Source organism: Solenopsis invicta, chromosome 10, assembly GCF_016802725.1.
Source record: "Solenopsis invicta isolate M01_SB chromosome 10, UNIL_Sinv_3.0, whole genome shotgun sequence".
NCBI lineage: Eukaryota > Metazoa > Arthropoda > Insecta > Hymenoptera > Formicidae > Solenopsis > Solenopsis invicta.
The window spans coordinates 9,499,148-9,525,330 of record NC_052673.1 but is presented as its reverse complement, the minus strand read 5'-3'; the positions used below and the strand labels follow the sequence as shown (position 1 = coordinate 9,525,330).

The following is a 26,183-nucleotide window of genomic DNA, read 5'->3' as shown; positions in this document are numbered from 1 at the left end:
TACAACTTAAACAAAAAATCCTAGATTAAATCTGCTTTAATGTATTCTATTAAAAATTGTACATTAAATAATGTACAGTTAAATAATGTATCGTACATTAGTTGAATATTCAAATCTGCAAATTTTTAGTAGCTTGCTTATTATTTTGTTATGATGTTTAAAACTTTAGTAAAAAAAATATAAATAGATTTCTCCCCCACGATTTTGTTTTAATATTGAAGGAAATAGGATACGTAAGTGGAAATATTTATTATAAATTAAAACTTATACATGTATGCATGTCATTAAATAACATTATATTTGCACCTGAGAGCTACAATACGCTTCGAAAGCTCCATTAATATTATGCAACCGCGTGTATAATAAAACAGTACCTATCCATATATATGTATCATTCGTGAACCAATAATATACTTCTCGAATATTATTTATAGACTATCTTCTGGTTTCATTCATACTGAATACAAAAGCATCGTTATCTTAGAAAAATTCTTCATAGATGTAATGATATTAGTTCCAGGCTGCGTTTTTTCACGATGACATAGTGATCTGTATAGATCTTTTTATACAGGGAAAAAGCGCTCATTCTATTTATCCTATATAGAAAATGAAAAAAAAAATCAAAATTTTGATACGAATAACAGAACAAAAAATTTTGTTTTTTAAACAAATTAATTATTTCAGCAAAAAGATAATTTTGTAGACTTTATTCATTAAAATATTAATAGGAAATTATTAAATTTATCTTTCATTAGTACAACAAATCATATTTCGGAATCCAACATAGATTTTTTATTAATTTATTTTTCTTTATATAAAAATATAAGCATTTATCTTCAAATTTTAAAATTTTTACCTTATTAAATAAAATAAATATTCGATTTTTATATGTTTATTAAATAAAATTTAAAAATAAAAAGATAATATACCTAATCACTTCATTTTCTAAATCATATTATAACTATGTAAATGATAATTGCTTGTTATATACAAATATAACTCAATTTTAAATGACTATTTTAAATATTTCAAAAACAAAGCATGCAATGGAAAATTTCAAATAAAAATTGCTTTGTTTTAAGTGGCATGATTTTTATGTCGGATAAAGATTCCAAAATTAAAAAAAATATCTTCAAAAGAATAACGAAAAATAATTACGAAATATTTTATATTTCTCTCTTGATACATTCTGATATGAGATGAGATATCTTGTAAGTAAAGCATTCGCTTCTCGATGACATGAGCTCAATACTAAACAGAGAATGATAAAAAGAATCGAATGTAAAACAATACATAGTATCAAGGAAAACTTTATATTGTATATGCATTGATGTATCTATATTTAAAGAATGAAATTATCGGACAATTCTTTTTATCATTCTACTATTTTCGCCATTGTATTATATTAAAGTATTATATGTGTATAAATCCTAAAATAATACAGGCCACAAAAATAAAACACGTTAAATAATTCCAGAAGATAAGTTTTAAACTCGTTATATCTCTTTGACTTATTAATTCCTTGTTAAATTATAACTTTAACCTATATTATTTCATTAAGAATAATACCAAGTCCCACTCGTAAAAAAAGTGTTTAATCATCAACAGACACTGTAAAATTAAATCTTTAATACCACGGAACCTATAACTTTATTAGAAAATATTCATTGGAAAAAAAGATTTATCAGAAACCAATAAATCTTTTCTGAAAATCTTTTATAAAAACTAAATTTAATCTATTATTACTATTAAAAGGTTTAAAAAAACTCTTTCCTAGACAAACAAAATCTAGAAAATTTTATGGAGTATGAAAGATTTTATAGTGTTTGTTGATGATTAATATCTGCTAAATTCAATGAAAACTAAGAATTTAGGCCTTCAAGCTCTCAGGCACATAAATTGGAACTATCAAAGGCGTAAAACAAAAAGTGAAACAAAAATGATAACGTCGAACATTGAAAGTAATAAAAAAAATAAATAAAAGCCTTTAAAAAGATAAAATTTATATCGAAAATGTCGAATAAATAAATATTCAATATTTTTCTATTCTTCCAACATTGGATGCCGAGATTGGTAAATTAAGCATATAAATCCGATATTAAAATCATTAAATATTATGCAATTATTTTACAATATATAATTGCGTCGAATATTTTCGAGTATAAGAGATCGAATGGGAATTCTGGGAGAAAGCTTAATTGCGATTCGTCGATTTGCTTAATACTTAATTTCTTCCGTGTGTTCCAAAATTTCAACGACATTTAAAAGAAGACAATAAATAGTACAACATAACTTTTGTTAAAAATTCTCAAGATTGTAAGATAATAATCGTTCTCACGTCTTTTCAGATTAATAGAGATTCGAGAATGACGAGACACTAATAATTAAGAAATGATACGTTAACAAAATATAAGTTTTACTTTGATATTTAAAACTCTTAAGTGTGCAGTTGGCATTAAAAAGGTAAAGTTTAAAATTTTTTTCGAAATAATTCTAAAATATATCTATGAAACAAGAAAGATGCTTCCTACTTATATAACTTCTAGTGACACTTAGATCAATTTAAGTTAATCGATTCAAGCTGAATCTAACAAATAACAAGTATTTATCAGATATAGAAGATATCAGATATATAATAGAATTTTTGGAATAACAATATAATTCTCTAATATGAACATAAAAGCTGTATTGTGTGTTACATTTCAATTATATTTTAAATACATTTTTAAGACTACATTCAAAAAAATATATTTATATACATTTATCAACAAAGTTACTTATTAATTTACATTTATTTAGTTTAGAAACATTTTTTCTATTCTATCTTTTAATTCGAAATAGAGTTAGTTGGAGTCGACTTGAGTCACCAGTACACAAGTTGCAAAGTAGAAATATCAATTAAGAACTAAATAAAAAAACCCAAGATGAGAATTTTTCACGTTTTGTCAGTAACTTTGTTTCACACAAAATAAATTTTCCTATTGAATATCAAGTATGAAAGTGATTCAGAATATCAATCTTTTTGATGCCAACTATGCGTACACTTGCGGACGGAAAAGTTATAAAACTTTGCTAATGAACTGTGGAACGTGTGTAAAGTCACGAGGACAATCTCAAGAATTTGACGTGCACTAAAATTTATCTAAATCAAAATTACTGCAACCTTTGAAATTACAATTGTACAGCCTACGGTAGATGATGCAATCTTTTAAATTTCATATGAGCTAAAAAATATGAGAAACGTTGCGCATATTTCAATTTATTAGCTTGCATACAATCCAGCGCAAAAAAAGCATCATGTACCTGTATATCTATTGTACTTAAATTAATTAAATGTGTTTATATGTCTTGAATAGCAATTCGATAAATAAATAGACAATTTTTGCGCTCACAATTCCGCTGTACATCATTGAGTGTTAACCTTTTAAGTTATTTTTCTATTACAATCACAAATTGAAAAACGTTTAGATCTCAAGTTCATATTTCTAAAGTAGATTTATAAAAACATAATTTTTGCTTAAAAAATACTATTTATAAGAATTTCGGAGTTTTTTTCGAGATATTCATCTTTCGAGATATTGACTTTTAAAACTAATTTTAAAACAGTTTGTTCAGAAGTTTTTTTTTAATTATCATGACAAAAAGAAGCATATTTTTCATTTGAGAAATTTATAATATATAATTGTCATCTATATGTGAATATTGAAGATTACGAATATTGAAGATATTGAATAAATGAGAAAATCCCGAAATAATGTATATCTGCATTATTTTGCCAATGTATACGAGATAAATGACTAGGATTTTTTTGGATTTTGATTCGATTACTTGATATCTTCCAAATTCATTCAAATAAGCTTTCGAAATACAGTAAAAAGTAATACGCGTCATAGCAAAATCGTCCGCATGAAGCTACGAGTGAGCAACAACGTTGAGCTAGCTCGCATAAAGTGAATTTTCGTTAGAGAGAAGCAGCTGGAATGTGTGCTGTGTTACGTGAACGGTGATCCGGACATAATGAACCTCATCAATCAATGCAGAGTCTCTTTTCATCTCTTATCATTCGCACATTGACATTATATTTTAGTAGTTCTTGTCAATGAACGTCTTTATTTCGCGCGAAAGGCGTATTTCCAGTCCTGCAACAGAACGGAAACAAGTTTTAAGTCTAAGGGCCTTCAAAAACGGGACAAATCTCGTGTCTTCAATTATTACTATAAATAATGTTATGAATAATGCAGTGCTAAAAATTAAATTTAGAAAAATAATAATTTAAGAAAATTTTGGAATGACTGCAATAAATAAATCGATATAGACAAAATAAATTATGATCATTAAATCGTTAATATATTTAGTTTAAAATATAGATAACAATTATGCAAATAAAATAATATTTTAACAGTTTCAAATATATATTAATGTAAATTTATTATTTTCCTAGTTTCTACAAAGAAAATAATATAACAATAATAATAATAATACAAGAAATATTTTACCCTTTATATGATTATTTGCTTTTTGTATATTTTATTCTTTTGGAATAATTCTATGATTTGTATATTAATTCCATTCTAATTGATGACACAAGATGTTTTATAATTATATTTTATCAAATATTAAATAACACTGCTGAAAGAAGCGCACAGTATTAAATTAACTAAGTATTTATATCTCATCGTCATAGCAAGCACACAAAAATCACGGAGACAATTACACAATTATAATACATAATTATTGTTCCGACATGCAATTCCACACAATAACAAATTTACAATTTACTCCTTCTGCGAGTTTGTTGATTACATAGTTATATTGATATTAGTATCCCTTTTCTAGAATCTAATTATTATATTCAACTGAATTATTGCTATTATATTTGTATTTAGCATTATTTATGATTATTATTTGTGAATATCAAGAGCATTTATTAATTATTGCAAAATGAGAAGAAATAAGTGAACGTGAAGATGATACCTTTTAAAAGTTAAATAGGTAGATATTGTATGCCAATGATAATTTTAGTTTATTTTCAATATGGAGTAACCTAATTACTTAGAACAATAGATTGATGTTATAAATTTATATTTAAAAAAATATATCTTCAGAAAGAAGTATCATCTTTATTGACTTGTTTCTTCCTTTATCAGCAGAAAACGTTTGTTCACTTAAAAGAGATTGTGACGGAAACAATCAAGGATATAATCACAACCAGTTATACTCTGTGCACTAATAATGTAGAAAAGAAAAACTATATATTTTTCTACAAAAAAAATACGCACCTTAATTGTTTATCCATTCGTCGTCGGGAGTATTTCCGCAATGCCATCGTCATCCTCATCTTGTATGTTGTTCCGCTCAATATATACTCAAGAATCAAAAGCGAAACAAAAACGACAACGGCAAGTTGATCCAACGAACGAACGGTATAGTAAAGCACAAGTTTTGCGTGCGAAAAAGACTGATGCACAATATTCCATTCATTACCAACATATTACATTATACGTTCCATATTATAGCTTTTCTACATGCCTTCCTGGCGTTCCAGATCAAATAGACAATAGAATCCTTTTATTCTAGCATTAGCAAATTAGGACTAAACTACTTTTTTATTTTAGGACCTGCCTTTAATCCTCAATCGCAAACATGTACAACCTGAATCTTTAATTAAATAAATAAGATTGCGCATTTTGTCTTTTATCCATTTTTTCACTCTATACATACGAGATACGAAAAAAATTTTAACTCAAGTGTGGTTTAAAATAAAAATTACAGTTAAGAAGAGAGCCGTTTCAATATAAATAAGGATCTAGAATAAATGGAGTCTATAGTACTTATTTTCAGTTGTAAACTTCTTTTGTATATATACATGTGTGTGTATATATATATGTGTGTGCACGCACGCGCACGCGCGCATGTTAAATTGTTGACAATTATTATCATTAACAAGATTTTAAAATACAAATTTCATTAAAGACGCTTTGGTTAAAAATTACTTGTTTTCAGAGCATCTTGCAGTTAATATAGACGTTACAGATGAAAAAGTATATCCAAGATTTCAAAATCATCCTTATTTTTAAAAATAGAATATATTTTCTTTCTTACACATCAATTCTACTCTTCTCATTCTTCTTTATATAAAATTATGTAGATAAAATCGTTAGAAATTGAGAATAATTCACATTTCATACACACGAAACATGAAATATCTTATAAAGCATTCATTTTTCGATCTAATACATAATAAAATAATTAATGTTTAAAAACGATTAAAAGACCACATATCTACGTTTAATGAAAAGTGCAATTGCGTATTATTCGACGTAGTTATGTGCAAATATACAAATATATTTTTTCCAGATGCGATTTAATCTTAATTAAATCTTAATTCAAAATAAAATTATTAAAAACATTAAAAATAAAAAATAATTCTTTTTTATATACTATTATTGTTATCATTATTTCTCATAATGTAACTATAGTAAATAAAAAGTAATAATGTAATAAAAAATAATGATTTTGAAACTATTGTACAATGCAGAAGAAATTAAGAATAAACTTTGGGGAGTCTCCGTTTGAAAATAATTTATTTATTATTTATTAAAGTCTCAAGGCACTACCTTCATCATTTTTAATCTATTAATTTATAATTGAGAATAAAATAATCATTAATTTATATAACAAATTATCCTATCTAAAAAAGAATGTGTTTATATTAAGAGTGCTGTATATCGCTTCGTAGAATATATAAAACTCCTATCTCGTTTTCGATCGAAATCACATACTCATGGTATCTCACAACGCAGAAATCAACGAGAGAAACATTAATTATTTTTTTCTTTTTACATGCACCGTGTTGAGATCTTACGAGATATCGCCTACATCATTTTCTGCAAATGTTAAATATATTTCAAGCATAATTCAAATATATTTCAAATATATATTATGGATTGCAACTTGATTTTCTTTTAACAAAGTTTTCAGATACATTCGACATATATTTACGTTTGAATTATATTTGAAATCTATTTTTTCTCTATACAATCGTGTAAATATGTCTATCGCAGTAAATAAAATATATCTTCGAGACATCTTATATCTTTAAGATATATTCAAGAATCGAAATTGCTGCAATCTTGTTTCGAATCGCGTATAAATTACAATCAGATACCGGTAGAAGTAATATAAAATTTTAAAAATCAATTTGCCTATAATACAAAATATCTGATAAAGCTTCGTGCTATCATAAACATTTAATATCATTATGTGAGACATACATGTCATTGTATTACAAACTTGGAAAAATTCTTTATAAAACAAAGTAAAGAAAAGAATCAGAATATATTGTCAATATTTTTCGATGTATTCCAATTTTACTTTAATTTAAAATATTAAAATATATTTTCCGATATATTTTAATGAATTTTATTCCAATTTTTATTTTAATTTATATCGTAATGAATACATATAAATACATGATATAATAAATGGGAATTGAATTAAAAAAACAGAATATTTTTATAATTATTAGATTCATAAGTTCTTTTTACATAAATAGTCTCTTTGCCTATTTTAATCAAGCACTTTTATTAATTAATACGTTTCGTTTCTTTTTCTTTGCGAATCTATATTGCACTATATAGTTAAGCAAAGTTATTATTTGCACAATAATTTATTCTTAAATGACATGTGCGTAATTTTATCGAATTTTATGACAGGAAAGAAAAAAAAATAAGCACGCTTTGAAACAAAAAATTTAGATCAAACTATAACGTGTGACAAGATATAATTACGTTTTTTATTGTATCTATCAAGATTTAGTATATATTGAATTTTTACGAATCTCTATATAATTGTATTTATTTCTTCATTTTATTTCAAAACAACGCGTCGAATTCGTTTGATTGTTGCAATCTCTTGTATAAATTATAAATATAAGAAAATAACTGGAGTCGTTATAATGTTCTAGATAAAAGAAGAGAAGTAGAGTAAAAAGTAAAGATATTTCATTGCCACGTATTAACTATTGACACAGTTCCCATTATAAAAATTTTATTATTAAACTTTTTTAATAAAAATATAGCTTTTAACGAACAATCATAATGAACTATACACCTGGTTCTAATAGATTTTTTTAAAATGCTACTCTAAAATTAAAAAGTATTAATAATGCCTAAAATATTCTAAAGTAGTTTAGAGTAATGAACACAAAAAATTCTATATAATCTATTATTCCTTAAGGATATTTCTTAAAATTGTACAAGAAGTGTTTGTTTACTTTAACATCAAGTCACCAATTTCTTAATGCTTTTTTAAGATTTAAAACATTTAAGTTTTATTTAAATAAATTAACTTTTATCGATATGCTGTATTTAACATTTTTTTCATATTTGTTACCTGCATTTTTCATGAAACGATCCAGTTATTTCTTATATTTACGACGTGTATGTAAGCATTTATCTGGAAAGTTAGTTTCTCGTAAATGCAATTTATACAAGGTGTTCCAATTGAAACGGTCATTACACCCTGTGTATATGACTATGTATAATGCTAAAACATGTAAAAAAGTTTTCGATTTGTATAACGATTAAATAGAAATGCCGTATTAGACCACCATTTTGTTGTTTTCTAAAAAAAGTTTTGCTAAAGTTTTCTGCTCATCTCAGAAAAGTATCGTATTATAGTTTTACGAAATGTGCGATAAAATGTGTATCAAATATAATTCCCAAAATAAACTATCTCAGATGAATAAAATTCTTAAAATAAACTATCGACGTTATAATCAGTGATTTGAGAACAGAATCTCGCAGAATAATTTTATACTGAGTGATTCATTTGGAAGGATTCATTTATACTAGGCGTCGCGTTTTATCACATGATAGTGAGATGCACTCTATTCGGAACATACATATTGTGCTAAGATATGCATTACATGGCACCATGTTTTCGTGCCTTTCAATGAACTGACACACCTTCGCTCATATCCGACTTCAATTCTTTTTTTAATATTCTCTTAATCTATATAAAAAATAATTATAAACCTTCTTCAATGCAATTTACTAGTTATCCAAAAATAATAAATTTACAGAAGCTAAAAATTCCTGTTTAATATATCTTAATATTTTTCATTTTAATAATCTGTTCCAAATTTGATCAGTTATGTTCAATATCTTACCAGTTTTCTATGTTATAATACAAAAAAAATAAGATATTCAGAAATCAATCGATTGATACCAATTGTTTATAAGATATACTATGTGAGAGATAGAATTAAAGAATATATTTTGAAGTCCTCGCTCGCCCTAGAAGTACATCTACCTATTTAGTGACATCGTACTTAAAATTGTCGTCGACGAATGACGAGTGAGAGTACGTAAAATAGATCTGTTCTCTTTAGCTGCAGTACGTTATATATGTATATAAATATTTATATATTCTGCATTTAAGATGAGACAAGTGTTATAAGAAAGCATTAGAGAGTGAAAGAAGATAGATAAAAATTGTTAGAAAATATACAGGGTACGCAGCTGAAGAGAACGGACTTGACGATAACGGTAAGGCAGAATAGAAGCTAACAAAAAACGGAAAAAAACCGAATCTCCGCCCGGCCTATGTAGACGACGAGTGAATGCCAAAAGCTTGGAAGATCTTGTTTTTAAACCCGGGTTTGTTAGGACTAGCATCATGTTGGTGCTGGCCACTGCTCGCCGCTGACTGTCCTTCATGGAGTGCCCTTTGCACCAGTGGCAGCGAACTGTTCGCCTGCGTTCGATTGCGTTCGTATGCGTGCGTGTGCGGTCGCCGATGAGATTCGGCCAGAATTCGGTCAGATCAGGTTGTGCCGGATGTGACGGACGACGGGACGAAACGAAAAAAAGAACAAAAAGAAAGAAGAAAAGGATAGTAGACGGCTATAAGTGTTTGTGTCAGCTACTGCATGGCATGCGGAAGTGCATACGACTAATTTATACGTCGAAATAACAAACGGGAAAAAAAGTGACTCACCTCTTCGTGATTTTGTTCATGTTCGCTATTGGCCAGACTGGATCGCGAACCACGTCTGGTGGAGCTCTTTTCCTCACCCAGCAGCTGTGCCACTCGTGCTTTATTCACTAGCTCTAACGCCTGCAAAAGGAAATAAAAACAAATGATTACTTATTATACAGTATAAACGTACATTTATTATAAGCAATTTATTTAAACTTTAATTTTAATGTTATTTTTATTACACGTACATTATTCATTTTAATTTGCAAAGTTTGATATGATATTAATACCTGATAATCTAAATATTTAAAGTTATTTAACAAGTTGTGAATATCTCAAATCACAACTCATTTTCAGGTTAGAAGAAATTGATGTTTTACTTTAAGTTATTGTTAAAATATTTTGTTCATGGATTATACATATGTAAGTTAGAAAAAAAATTTAATCAAGAACTTCTGTTAGACCATATGTGTAATAATGATGCATCACTATTCCACATGGCAGTTAACACTATGTTTATTCAAACTAAAATCAAAATAAAAAATTAATAGAAAAAAAGAATTTTATATGTATATAAAAAATAAAATTAGTGTTATTTTGCAACATGCAAAAATCATGCAAGAATAGTGCTAAAGTTCGTATTAAACTACATTGGCAATTTGGAATCAAAAATTGGAGACTAAAATTCAACCAATCAGAATGGAATAGATTAAAATAAAAATTATTTGATTGATCCAATTCTAATCTTCAATTCGTAATCCTCAATCTTCAATAATCTGATACGGACATGAGAAGCTTTTACTCACTTGTTGCACGTGCTGCGTGCGTGAAATGCATGAAATATTGTTAGTTGTATTATTTGCAAATACACACGTGTATTTTTTCAAAAGAGTTAATCATTGAACTATAATAATACTGGAATGGACACCGCCATATTACGTCTATATGTAGAAAATGTGCCTGAGATAACACGGAAGTTACACTCTGATGCACGGGGCCACTCTTTCTTTCTAACCGTTCTCTGCACATGCACATACAGCTGAAATTCTTTACGCTACATTCATATTCAAAAATTTGCCTAAATCATTCAAATATTTCAAATCATTCGCTTATCTATCCGTATGTGCCGGTATTCTGAAACTTTCTAATGTAACTGTATAACAAAGAGAGGTCGCCTCTCGGATTGACCCTCTCTCTCAGCACGCTTTCTGGTCATCAGTACTCATTCCAGTATTATTACAGTTCAATGGAGTTAATACGAATATGACTTACTTCTCTTCGAGATCTCATGGCGCAATCTTCGAGCGTTTCTGCAGCCTCGTATTTACCCTGTCTTCGATAAAGGGCACCGAGGTTCTTTAAGGTAGTAGTGACAGTAGGGGAATCCACTTTCGCAGCCTTATGCCAACCGCCATATTCGCCGTATGGCGTATTCTCCTTGTTCCTGTGTTTATTCTCCTCTCTCTCTTCAGCCACCTAAAATAGAAATCACAAGATTGAAAACAATTAAATAAATTTTCAAGAATTTTAATATAAATTTAGAAAAAATTTTTTTAAATATATAAGATTCATATAAATTTGGTGAACAAACAATATTTATCACAATGCACTTCTTATTTTCTTTACAATACATTAATCTTCGATCGTTTTTAAGATATATTTAAATTAAATATTATACTAATAAATTTAATGTTTTCCTTTACCTTAATATTTTTCAATTAAATATAACGTTCCATGTTAGCCTCACGATAAGTAAACATTTTTTTCTTATATATAATATTTTAATATTGGATAATGAGAAAGCATTTTAAAACTTCAAATTTTGATTAATATGGTATGATAAAAGATATGAGTTATCTTTAATACTTTTATTTTATCTCTTGCATTACAATAGATAAAGAAATTGCTTTATATAAAAATATTTTTCTTTATTTCTTCAATAATTAATTTTACAATGAAAAAATTTCCTATTTTATTTTTAATTACAATATGAATATTGTTCAACATGTTTTTATCACATTAGATACAAAATATTTTTATCACATTTTATTATTTAATTGCTTAAAGTTATTGTATATATTTATAAATAGTTTCAAGACAAGTCTGCATTTGTCTTTATATAACATCATCCAGTAGCAAAATTTTATATCACAAGTATTAGACCAGTTATTGCCTCATTCTAAATAGGAATTATTTCAAAGGAAACAATGAATAAATTATAATTAAACTATGCTCCTTTTTTTATACAATTTTGGAAACTTTTGGCTATCACTTTTATCTTCTGGAAAGATTTCAAAAAATTGAATCCTTATTTGTAACTTTGAAGGCACTGCAATTGCATTGTACTGGTGATTCAATGTTCCCGTACCTGCCAAATCGGCTTGTTGTCACCATCGATAGCACCAAATTCTCTTTCATGAGCTCTAGTGAGCACCTGCTTGTATAGCACCTCGGCATCCTTGTACTTTCCTTGCTTCAAGTAACAAGACGCTAGATTATTTTTTGTTTTAGCAACATTTGGATCGTCCGGGCCAAGCTTAGCTTCATAGATTTCGAGTGCGCGCTGATAGTAGCGTTCCACTTCCTCATATTTGCCCTGATTCTGGCATAGCAGTGCCAGATTATTCAATTGCTTCGCCACATCCGGATGATCGCGACCTAGTACCTTCTCGCGAATTTCCAGTGCTCGTTTGCATAGGGGTTCAGCCTCCTTATACTTTCCTCGTTTACCGTACAATACCGCGAGGTTGTTCAGCGTCGCCGCCACCGCAGGGTGATTTTCACCTAACGTCTTCTCTCGAATCGCTAAAGCATCATTCAGAAGATTCGCAGCTTCTTTATATTTATTCTGATCTCGGTATACAAGAGCAAGTATGTTGAGCATAGTTGCCACGTCGGGATGATCATGGCCAGAAGTTTTCTCCAGATCTTCCAAAGCTTGTTTACACAAAGGAACTGCCACTTCGTACCGGCCTTGACTTGCGTACTGGATCACTAGGTTGTGCAGTGTGCGCAAACGTGCGGGTATTTCATAACCAGCATTCACTTGCTGAGCAAACTGCGACGGCGGAGTCGGAGATATAGCTGAAAGAAACAATACAAATTTTTATTAAAGAAATTTAGTAAGCAATTATTTTTATAAAAATTTTAACGTTAGACTTTTTTGCGATAATTAATCAAAGATATAAAAATTCACCTACATTTGCTATTGCGATCGTCCGCATCGTCATCAGGAAAGAGATCCACTACAGGGTCGTCCTTTGGTCGATCTTTAGCATTTTCGTCTTCTGTCGATGGATCCGGATCGTATTGTCGCATACTAGCCATAAAATCTAAGTGTCTCTTTTCTTCTTCCAATTGAGCAACCTGTGAAATGCATAATTAAAAATGTGATAAATTTGATGACTAGAATAGCAAATTGTATTGTTAATAAAAAAAATATTTATAAAGGAGCCCTGCGAAGAAAACATTCAAAAAGTATAAATATATCATTAATTATAATATACTTCATTGAATAGATATATGTATTTTATCTAAATGTGAAATTCCAAGACTTAAGTTGTATGAAATAATTTGCAAGTTTTTTTTAGAAATTAAAAAATACTTCGAAATATAATATATCTAAAACGTTTAAAAAAAATTGAAATTTTTTATGGAAAACGTTAACCTTTATAATAATTTATATTTGATAATATAATTGCTAATAAATAGTATTAATATAATATGCTAATAAATAGTACTACTAATATGTTAAAAATAAGATTGAAATGCAATATCGGCATACTATATTGGTAAAAAATTCTTGAATCCTCGACTTAAATTATTTTTTGTACCACATAACATCATTACATTAACAAATTATGATTAACACTAATGGCAACAGCATACTTACGGCTTGCTCACTTGCTTGCAACTTTTGTTGCGTACCAGCTAACTCGTCCCTGAGCCAGGCGTTCTCCTGGCACAGCCTCTTCACTTGTGTCCTCAGTTTCTGCTTTTCTGCCTCCACCATCTGTAGATGACTCGCAAGTGCCTGCATCACCTGCGCCTCGCCTAGTCCCAGATCAATCATCTCGATTATCTTTGATAACAGACTAGCTTTATCCCGAGCGGCTGGTGCGTCCTGGGACTGTAGCCCCTGTAGTAGACCACCATGCTCGACTCGGAGAGCCTCCAAACCCTGAGCAACCGTCCGTGCTCCAGCCACGATCTCCTCCTGCGTCATCGCCGTCATTCTGCCTATGTTCTCGATTTTTTTACTGAAAGTAGAAACAAAAAGAAGGGAAATTTTATATTTGCCGAATATATAAAAAGATTTCTTCCTACTTGTGTACAACGTATAAACGTTGAAAACTATAAATAGCAGATATTTGCATTTTAAAGTAGAATAAATGGGACAATTGATTTCTAAAGAAGAATAACAATAAAATATTTCACCTCGCGCTTCTAAGTAACTTATGAGAAATTATCGAGTATTCATATACCATTGTTATATATCTTTGCAACATGGCTGCACGAGCGCCAATGCGCTTCCGACATAGAGAAGTCGAAGGTCGAAGGCGCAGGATCTCTATGATCCTGAGGACAGGAGAACCGTTATAATGATAACTCGAGCACGCAATCGACACTCGATTGGAAAGAGTCGCGAGCAAAACGACGAGGACGAAGAGAGAGGACTTACCCCATGTCTTCAGAGTCGCGTTGAAGCTGTCTACGTGCTAGTCTTACGCGCGGTACCGTCGGCTCAATATTTCGACGCCGGCGCATCGTGATACCGCGGCGCTCTCGCGATTCCGACAGAATCGGGTACAGAGCGATTCACGGAGATATATCTCGATATAAATTATCCTCTCTTACATAACCATTAAAACACGGACCTCATTTTTCTATGCATTATTACAGGATTTATTGTAGAATTATTTAAGTATAAAATAAATCAACACAAAATATTATATTATTGTATAAAATATTAACTATAACAAAAAAAAAATATAAAATAAAATGTAACAAGATCAAAAAGTTGAGGAAATTATTATCAAATAGAGAAAAATTCAAAACAAAATTCAGACAGATTTCTATGAGACAGATTTCAAATGTACTCTAATACGTTTAGTGCAACAGTTATGCAATAAAACAATTCGATCCTTTCTTTAGGTTTTTTTCAATTTACAAATAGTAAAGAGAAGAATTTTGTTTAAACTTTTACATATACTATATATAAATGAAAACAATTAAAGATTTAAACAAAAATATATACATAAAAATTCGCATAATGTAAAAATAGGATAAAAAAAAGAATAAAATAACATCTAACTGTAAAAATTATAAAAATAACTAGGATTATTTTTTATTATTCATTTAACGAACTGTGCCAAGACTTAGTCTAAAATATTTTAATGCAACGATTAAAATATTAAATGCTTAATCTAAAGATTTAATGTTGCTTTAATTATTAAAATTTCATGCAAAATTTTTTGTTAAAAATCTCTCTTCAATTAAAAATAAATTTTCATGTTTTACAGTAGTTTTTTGTGAAACAGCCTATAGAATTGTGGTGCAACCAGAAGAAATTTGATGGTGAAGAGAAACGATCGCGTCGCCGCCATGTAATCGATACCGGCTGAGAGAGACTACTTTTCTCTGGAGATCAATCGTAAAACATTTTATTGCAATCGACATTGCATCGTATATGATGTACATCATTTCCACAATGATTCCTGATTTGGTCACTGTATCAACATAAGATTTAATAAATAAATAACAATCTTTTCCAATCATAGAATATCTCTATAGTATCATCTCAAAAACTCTATAGTATCATCCGTTTCAAAAACTGTTTTAATATATCCATTATTAAATATCTAATAGTTGAAAAGCAGTTTAACCAAACAGGTACATTTGAATGGGTATACAGCTGTATCTTAGAGGATTAGTGTCCTGGATGCTCGGTCGAGGTTGAATTTTCAGGCACTTGTAAACCTTGACCTCATCCAACAACCTAAGGTCAGTATCGCAAACAGATGTGGCGACCTCACGACAAAATCATTTGTTTGATCCCGACACTTCCGTTATTCAACCAGTTTCGATGACCTTAACCGCTTTAGCAATGACGATAAACGATGGAGACCCATTTACGTAATCCGCTTTGAGTAAAAATCTCCGAATTAATCGGCTAACCAATATATAAACCATTATATAAAATAAATCGAAATATATATATATATATATATATATATATTATACACAAAAGATTTGTGATCGTGATTCGAAGCCTTAAAACAACCCTGAAAAGCATTCCATAAAAAATTTTGCGGGATAAGATGATACAAAATAGAAAGTTGGAAAATACGAAAAATGAATAAAATTATTTATCTGGTCACGGATCGTTTTCTTTATAAATGCTATATTCTTTGAAATGCTATCTACTACCTGCCATCTTTTGCATCTACACACTTATGATATATTCATAACATGTTAACCCTGTTTTATTACTGTAAATAAAAAACTGCGCGTGGCTAAGTTTGTGTCAATGTACGATTATTTCTAATTTATAACAATTGTAATTAATTGGTTAATGAGAACGAATAAAAGAATTAAAAAATTTAAGTTTCTAATTTTCTTTTTCATCTAAAAAATTATATTTTTTATCACTCACACACATACACAACACACACTAGTCTATATGAATAAAATTTTTATTAGAGAAAAATTAATGACTTTGAGTAATAAGAGAATAAGAAAAATTTTTCTTTATTACTTTAATGAATTATCGTAATACCTAATCTTATTACTTTACTGAATTAAAGTAATAAGTATAATGTATGGATAAAATTGTATACAGGAAAATGTAGAATAAAGGTTATTGAAAGAAAGGTTATTGAAAATTATCGGAAGTTACACAATAAAAATAAAAAATAATAAAAATAAAAAGTAATAAATCAGTAAACAAAGAAAAGAAAAATAGCGTGATAAAATAGATGATTAAAGTTCGAGAAAGTAAAAAAAAAGTAGAAGAAAAGATGTGAGAATATGAACATGAAAAAGAATGAGAAATGTTGGATAAAATTGTAAATCCAGTCTAATTTTAAGCGTCAGACTGGATTCAGTTATATACAGAAATATAGTAAAATATAAAAATAAGTACATGCAGCCAAAGCCCACTTTAGACAATCTATAATACGCGATTTCAGGATAGAATTATAAACTCTATTTATGTCATGTATGTAATTTGATGTACATACATATATACTTTAATATATATTTTATATGAGTATATTCTACAATATTTCTTTAAAATGTTTTCGTGGAACATTTTTTCAATATATGTCCAACAAAGTTATAACATTGTACTCTGCATCCGCATACAAATTATAAATCATAAATAAACCTAAAGTGAACTTTAAGATAAAACGCAAAAATCATAAAACTCGAGAAATTAATAATAAATACAAAATTACATGTAAGTTTGTTCTTTCTTTAAAAAGAAAATAAAGAAAAGAGAAAAAAAAGAAGAGAAAATATACAAAAAATATCACTAAAATTTTAAGATTTTTTTGGCTCTACAATATCAGCTAAAAGTTATCGAAATTTGAAAACTGAAGACTTCTTAAGGCTTATTCTTTTGTTTTGTCCCAATCAACAACAAAAAATGTTGATCGTAAATACCCGAATTTGGACTCCAAAACCAGCTACAAAGAAGAAAACAATGAAAAATTTGACTTATAATGGGTTATGCAGCAAAAATAACTTTGTTGCAGCAGTTTTAGATAAATAACTTTTAAACAAGATAATGAATTTTTGCACGAATTTTTGCCTTAATTAGAGTTTTACTTATGTAAAAAATTTCATTTAATTCGTAATGATATTTTTCCATCAAATTTGCAAAGTATTACATATCAAACGTAACATTCATGTAAGAATTAAGAGCAAATAAAAATTAAATAACGTTAACACTAATAAGAGAATTATATTCAAATTTTACACAAATTCTTAAATATATTGATAGAACAATTCATAAAAATTTAAAATTTTGATAATAATTTTAAATATGATGCAATACATCTTATTATGAAGTAAGCGAATCAGCTAATCATAGTCAAAAACTTAAGCAGTAAAGTAAGCAATAGCAAATTAAACTTGTTGATTTTCTCTTACCACTTACGTGTGTTTTATTAATAGATCGTATGAAGAAGTGTTTTTGATAAACCTAATTTTTAGGTTAATATGATAACAATATTATCACTTTCAAATTAATATATCTTTACATGTCATCGTATTCTTGATCCTCGAATGATCTATAACAAAAGTTTATTTTGCACGAGGAAGTGAGATATCAAAGTTATGGCAATATTGCGTGTTTATGTTAACACGCAATAGACCGTGAGAAATTGTATTATAAAATTGAATTATAGAATGAGAATTGTAGTATAGAATAGCTCATTGAATACGATTGAAACAATTTTTATTTTTCAAAAATATTATCAAATAAAAATAATAAATTTAAAAAATTAAACAAGTTTTACCAAATCAAAATCCAAATTAAATATATAATTTTGTTCCATTATATAGTCATTATACATATTATCATACATATAACATTTTTCAGCACTTGTTTTTGTCTCTTCCCTTTTTATCACAAACAAATTTAAATCTTTCAAATAATTTGAAACACTTTTATTTCTATGTCTAGTAATAAATCGTAATCTCATTGATATTAAAATTTTTCAATAAAAAATAAATTAGCCAAATTATACTTATGACTTGAGTTGATTTTTCCACCATACTGATCAATATCAATTTAATATATTAATCTAGATGTGTATGTTAAATAAAAAAAAAACTATAATAAAAAAATATTAAAATCAAATTAATATTATTAAAAACATGTTAACAATTAAAGCATAATATTTTAAACATATAAATCATTTATACCTTTGTGATAGAAACTAGTCACAAAACAACGTTAAACAACTAGTGTTAATGAGTGTTAACCCAAGTTTCTAATCTTTAAAAAAAAGTTCGAGGCTCAGATAAACTGTAATTAGAATCAATTAACACAATTTATTTTACCAAATTGTAGCACTAGAGCAAAATACATTTTCAATAAAAAGTCTATGTAATATCGATCGGCGTTTTAATCTTTCGGATGTTTAAAGATTAGATAAACAATCGGGTGTGTTACGCGCTGGTATTAATAAGAATCATTTTAAGTGCATCAAAGCATCGCTTTCCGAAGATGCTCCCGGAAATTTCATATATCAGCATTGTGCTCCGAATACATCGCAGATGAGCACGATAACGTCGCGGCGCCATGCGAACCGTCGATCAATGCTTGGCACAGAGGACAGTTGGTGCAATTTCTAACACAACTCCGCTTACGTAGCAATCGGATATGAATGATTCTTATCGTTGAACTCGACAAAGAGTCGAGCCTAATCTTGGAAAGAATCAACAACTCGCGCTGCTGAATTCGCCTGCCATTTCCGACGCTATTTTCCACACACAGCCGTAATCGCTACAGCCATTTTGCCAATCCCATATTAGCGTTATTAATAAGTTTGTCCATTTCTGCATTTCGGTAACTTCTCGTACTTTTTATATTTAATGGGAAATAAGCGTGCGTGTATACTTCGAAAGAGCAAACAAAAATAGGGGTAAAATGTAAATAACGCCGTTAAAGCGAACGTATAAATTACAGAAACGTGGAGAATGAGAATCACTTCTACCGAATGCGGACAGATGTAATAGAGAGAGAGAGAGAGAGAGAGAGAGAGAGAGAGAGAGAGATTCTTTATTGCGGGCTCGTAAGAGAGTAATGTTCTTCCTTCTCGTTACTTCCTTTTCCGATACATCTTGTCATTTCACGACGTAATCGCGATACCGTGAATACGAGCCATTTTGTCACTCCAGGTGTGTAATTGCGGAGAAATCAAGCGTGAAAATTGATATGAGGAAAAGGAGGGCATTATGGATTCTTTTTTTACGTCTACTCACATTCTATAAGCATTGAGCGTTTTTGACATATCCGTCCTACCCATCGGTAACGGTGGACTCTGCCGGTTCTACCACTTCACACCATACATGTATCCGTACACGATTATTATTCTTTCCGCTGGACGTATTTCACGATACAAAAAAAGTCATCTAGTCATCGTTGGTACAAAAATATAGATTGTATACAAATATGCGCGCCTATGTACATGCGTAAGCTTGTTGCGTGTGTACGTGGAGGAGAGGGAAGGAAAGGGATGTGTGTACACTATGTGTACAGTTTCGATCGCTACGGTGACTGTACCGTGCGGGATCGCGTTTAGTCTCTCACTGACGACTTCCACCCCCGTGGAGAGCCCATCCCTACTACCCGCGAAAAAGGGTGCAGAGCGACAGTGGGGATGGAAGTACAACGCCTGCGCCACACACAACGTTCTTCCGTAGGGTATACGCTCCGGGGTTGCATAAAAGGGGGTGCACAGATCGCATCCCCGTAAGGTCGCAGTCAGGGTGCAGATTATATTTAAGAACCAGATATCTCAAAGTCGAATCAAATCTATTCCGTCATATATTATACTAACATTTTTCTTAAATGTTATTAAAGGCAATGCTGGAGTCGTCTATGTTACCGGCGAAAATACCATTTCGTTAAACAAGTTATACTTCGTGTAACTTGGTTTTATAGAAATATAATTCCTTTTAGAGAATTAAAATACACATGCTAATGTATACGCGCCGGGCTTTGGCCCATTTTTTACCAAGAACAGACAAAAATCTTTTAATTACAGATTTTCTTATAAACTTTTACTTTGATATTGTGACCAAAATCGATCAATTCACAACACATTTGTTTCGTGGAAATGTTATGCAAGTTATTTGTGTAAAATAAAGGCAAAGTCAGGTGTAGAATAAATGAATGAATAACATTGAAACGTTAGAATTAAGTCGAAAAGTTCAATTTTAGAGAATAGAATATTTGATAAATTGTGTATATGTGTACGCAAAATCTCGATGAAGTAGTATGTAAGCGTCTGTTAATGTTTCGTAACTTATACATTTGTACTGTAAATCGTACGTGTGTAAATCGAGTTTATTCATGAAACTGACGACTCCAGTATCGCCTTAATTCTTAATTATGTCATTACTCACGTAAGATGTCCAGGACACCCCGGCCTAATAAATTCGTTATATTTATTAATTAAAATTGTTTTATTATTATTATATTTAACGCAAATTATGTTTTATAATTTTAAAAAATTTACATTTATTTTTAGCTAAATATTTATAGAAAATTGTGTAGGTAAATGTGCAGAAATTGAAGATATTTAATATTGTCAATCTTTATTTAATTGTAAATCATTAAAGAGAATAATGAAACTCGTGAGATATAATGTAGATGTGTTCCCACGCAAGTAATATAGGAATAATCGTTATTAATCTATAATGTGACAACGCCTACACAGAAAAAAAGTGCTGTTGAATCAACAGCATTAGTCTAATTAGAAATATTTTGTTAATTCAATAACAGTGTTAGTGAAACAAAAAAATTCAAAATAAAGATAATAACAAATACAGTGAAATGAATAAAATTTAAATGAATCAATTACATATATTAGTGACAGCCCGTGGCTCGATGTTTAAGTGAATCAAACTACTTGCGTTTTAATTCATATTACTTTTTTTCATTGTACTCAGTAATTATAATAATAACTGACCATTTTTCTCAAGGAACTTTGTTTCACATTCATAATTAATATTAACTTGATATCAACATAATAATTTGATAATAATATTTATATGTAAATGACAGATTTGTTATAATGAAAATTTTCAATATTTGATACATAAAGCGTCTCTGAAAATTCTTCGTGCAATTAAAGAATGCAAAGCGGGCCTCAGAATAGGCACACAGCAAAAAAGTTCTATGCAGTCTGTTTTTGCAATCTCAAACTGCTAGAGAGTACAGCTGTGACTGGCATTCGATGACTCACAACGTGACGACACAGACTACTGAGCCAGTAACACACTATTACCGAGTAATGTAGTATAATACATCCGTGTGCGCAATGCTACGCAGAAATATTGCTCTCTCTTTCTTTTTTTATGGATTTCATACCAGATTTCTACATAGCCTAAAAGTCAGCCGGTGTGGAAACATTTAATTGCATAATAATAATGTTTAATAATTTTTAACCATTCCAATTTTTTTCGATAATCATGTCATTTTTTGAATCGAAAGAAAAATCAATCGTACCAGCGCAAATTGTTCAAATATGAAACTGTTATTTTACTAATGATACGGCCACTTATTTGTATAAATTCAATTTATTAAATTAGAATTATAATAGGTACCCTATATCAAAGTTATTTCCATTTTATACTTTAACAGAAACATACATAATAATAATATAATAAATAATTGAACACAGAAAAATAAAATACAGAGAGAATTAAATACAATAATAAAATTAAATATAAAGTAATTATATATAACAAAATTAAGAATAAACAGATTTATAATTATCGGGCAAATTCGATGAATACTTTAGTAATATTTCTTGTAATAAACAGAAAATCATTTTTCAATTGATGTATAAAAATTTTTTAATGTTAGATATTCAAAAAATAGGAAAATCTAATTTCGCACAAGCTGCGGTTCTGCGATATTTTTATTTAAAAAAAATTTATAAAAATGTTTAATAACATCAGTAGTATCAGATTAATTATTATATAAATTTTATATAATTATAAATTTAATAATAGAAAACTACATTTCACCTTTAGTAGTAGATAATAAAATTGAAAAACGGATTAAATATAAGCAATTTGAAATATAAATATTTATAATTTAGTCATGTCACAAATACTACATTATTAATCTGCCTGAAAATATCAAGTATTATATATATACATATAATACATTTCGATCATTTTTTTATACAATAATTATTTTGTTATTATAGAGAATTCTATATTAATTTCTATATTACTATAATTTGCACTGTTTATACATATAATCAATTATAAATTATATAAATTGAAAAAAGATGTTAAATTAATTATTAACTTGACTAAGTTTTCCAACTTGATTAGGTTTTTTCAGTTCAAGTATTTGTATATGCAACTTAAATACATACATGCTTGAATTGAACAAATTTGATTGGATAGTTGAAGGGTTTAGACTTAGTTTAACCATGTTTTTCTCTGTAGCAAATTTATTTAAATAAAATAAAAAACTTCATCGTATATTTTTCCAATTCTTTGATAATTACGTAATTTAAAAAAAATCTATTTAAACTATTACTACGTTAAAAAAAATTACTTTAAGTACAGCATGATCTAGATATTGAGTGATGTATGAAATATATGATAAGAGTTGAAAATTAAAGTGTACAAAAATAACAGCAGAACAAACTATAATGATGAGGAGAAAGGAAAAGTCTTATTAAGTTTCACTCGGAACCGACGAGAAAGGATTTTAAAATTGTAGCGGAATATTTTCACGATGATCGTGCAAAGCTGCTTTGCTAAATATCATTAAAACTCTAATGATAAACACATCAAATAAATACACATATTTCTGTCTAATAAAATTACAACTTCATAAATTCTTGATAATTATTTGTAATAATAAAATTAAATTCCTTGAAAAATTAAATGACTCACATATGGCGTAATAAAAGTGTTTGAATGAACTAATTTAATTAATGAACCAATTTAATAAATTAAAAAACAAACTTTTTTAATTAAAAAAGATTTAATATATTCATTATTTATCAGTTAAATTACAAAATATTAATCAATAAAATCATCAAAAAAATTCTTTAATAAGAATATTTTTTTTAATTTATATTATTAATATTATCTAATAAAAAATAAATGCATATTATTATTAGTATAAATTTGAAGTTTTAATAATTTCTGTACTGATATGTGTAAATCTAATATTGATTAATTTAGTTTTCATAAAATTAATTATATAATAGTGAGATATTAAGATATACGTAAAATTCTTTATTATAAATATTTCATTAAAATATGTTTAAATTATAAAAAAAATTCAAAATATATACGTACAATTGAATGCATTAATCCTTGCATTCAAATTCTTTGACATTTTTGAAAAGTTTAATGTTAATTATTACTTGTAATTAATTTTGATTTACATTTTTAAATAACTTAATGGATTATTGATTAATTATTATCTTGATTTATTAATCTTCGTAGATTCCGTTTTTCAACTTTATGAATTGCTTAAAGTGTGCTTGAAGAAATAGTTAAAAAACAATGAGATTTGTTCGCGTCATAGTCGCTAATCCTCTGTTATGCTTCCGCGATCACTGTTGGCGAAAATAAGTTAAGCCGATAAGTTTTCCAGTTATACTTGCGGATTGCCAAGATATGGTTCTTTTATGGTTTTTTTTTTTTTTTATTATTCTAAAATGCCACTCAGAACTAATTAACATTTAAAAGACTATAAAATATTAAAAAAAACACAATTTCTTGGAATTAAAATCTCCAGCCTATGAAACTGAACTCTTTTATTAACCAATAAATATAAGATCATTTTCCAATATTTTAAGAAATATTCTGAATATGAAAAAAAGACAACTTCTGAAATAAAAATTATAGATTATGATATATAAAAATGAACCTTGTCATTAATCAATAAATGTGGATTTTTTCCAATATTTTAAGTATAAAAAATCCTCTTTTGTGACAATTGTTGCATAATTTCTTTTTTCACATCAAGAGAAAAAACTATAAAATAGTCATCAAAAAAGAATTTTTGAAATAAAAATCCCAAACTAATTGTAAGTACATAAAAATGAATTGAATCATTAATCGATGAATATAGGATTATTCTTTCCATATTTTGAATGTAAAAAAATCCATTTTTGCAATAACTATTGTATAATTCCTCTTTTAAACAACATTTATTATAACCATTTCTAGAATTGAAATCTTCAACCTATGGTATATGATCATAAGCCTCGATAACAGTCAATAAATACAGGCCTATTTTCCTAAATTCTAAGTATGAGAAAATCCTTTTTGCAACAATTGCTATATAATTTCTTTTCCTCTATCAAAAGAAATTGTAAAATATTTATCAAAAAGATTTCTGGCAATAAAATCCTCAATATATGGAATGAATGTCATTAGTCAATAAATATAGGCTTATTTTTCTATATATTAAAGTACTTCAAATATAAAAAAATCTATTGTGATAATTGGTGCATAATTCCTCCTCGCATAAAGACATGACAATATGTAGAAACTTATTGGTAATAATCGATGTAAGGCTTATCTTTCCCTATCAATAACACGTAACATTACACTTCATAACATCTGTTTGTTTATTCAGTAATCGAACAGATGCAATTCTGTCTTACACAATATGATCTTAATCGCCGTTTTATTCATTGACACAATAAAATAATTTTTTGTCGTCTCATACCGACTGATTAAGCACTTTTGTGATATATACAACCTTGACAACAACAACGTCAACTACAATACTTACTCTTGCGAATGGTCCATACAAGGTCGCCACCGCTCGTTTCAGTGTAGCATCCCACCGGCACGCGGATCAGGGATGCTGCCGGGATGTCCCGAAGAGATCCTTGGGACGTCCCGGAAATGGCCTTGAAAAATCCTGTGAAGGTTCCTCGCCAAAAGATTCCTCTCACTGTCTTTCTCTCTCTTTCTCTCGCTGATCAGACTGACACGCCGGAGATACGCGTGAGAGCGTAATACTTCGGTGTCTTCGCGTGATCAATATCGAAGCGTCGCGACTTCGATAATAAAAACTCACGACGAATTTTCACGCAATGAAAATACTATGGCGATCGGCGAGCATCGGAACCACGTTCTGCGGAACCGTTCTCGCGGCGGCGACGACGACGGCGGCGGCGGCGGTGACAGACAAAGATGGCGAGGTTCGGGCACAGAACACAGCACGCAGCATCACATATCCTACAAAAATGTACCTAAGGCGAGACTGCAACGCTCTACCAGGCTACTGAGAGGCGTGCGAGAATGCGGCACGCAAAAAGACGGACGGAAGGTTACCGTTTAGCGTTAGATCACGCTGCAGAATTGTCAAGAATTGTTGCGCGATGAACCTCTCGGCCAATGGGCCACGGAACATATACTATGAGAGATGAAAGCTCTGTACTTAACATGGGAAACAAAAAGCAAGACAC

The 26,183-nt window shown here is 29.0% G+C and overlaps 1 protein-coding gene across 9 annotated transcripts; it reads right to left on the bottom strand.

The window, feature by feature from the left end:
• Positions 1-230: 230 nt before the first annotated feature.
• LOC105193266 (kinesin light chain) lies at positions 231-26,148 on the bottom strand. 9 transcript variants are annotated; one of them, XM_039454452.1, is made up of 9 exons: positions 26,050-26,148; positions 25,502-25,953; positions 13,877-14,243; positions 13,185-13,350; positions 12,353-13,068; positions 11,257-11,460; positions 10,791-10,802; positions 10,003-10,122; positions 6,566-9,759 (listed from the first exon to the last, which is right to left on the bottom strand). In XM_039454452.1, exons 2-9 carry the CDS (start codon positions 25,516-25,518, stop codon positions 9,607-9,609), a joined length of 1,755 nt encoding a protein of 584 aa, XP_039310386.1. In that variant the 5' UTR covers positions 25,519-25,953; positions 26,050-26,148; the 3' UTR covers positions 6,566-9,606. The 9 variants fall into 9 exon arrangements, with proteins under 9 accessions (XP_025991253.2, XP_039310389.1, XP_039310386.1 ...); XM_039454453.1 differs by having other exon boundaries at positions 25,502-25,967; positions 26,050-26,128; XM_026135468.2 differs by lacking the exons at positions 6,566-9,759; positions 25,502-25,953; positions 26,050-26,148 and adding exons at positions 231-4,139; positions 14,666-14,811.
• Between the last annotated feature and the right edge of the window lie 35 nt (positions 26,149-26,183).

What these genes read in the sequence shown, in the direction of transcription:
- LOC105193266 (XM_011157647.3), bottom strand. Translation starts at nt 14,751, where the DNA reads ATGCGCCGGCGTCGAAATATTGAGCCGACGGTACCGCGCGTAAGACTA. An exon ending in CGCGACTCTGAAGACATGGG is followed by an intron (nt 14,244 to 14,665) that starts GTAAGTCCTCTC and finishes TTCTACTTTCAG; the next exon opens with TAAAAAAATCGAGAACATAG. An exon ending in ATGAACAAAATCACGAAGAG is followed by an intron (nt 9,760 to 10,002) that starts GTGAGTCACTTT and finishes AATCGAACGCAG; the next exon opens with GCGAACAGTTCGCTGCCACT.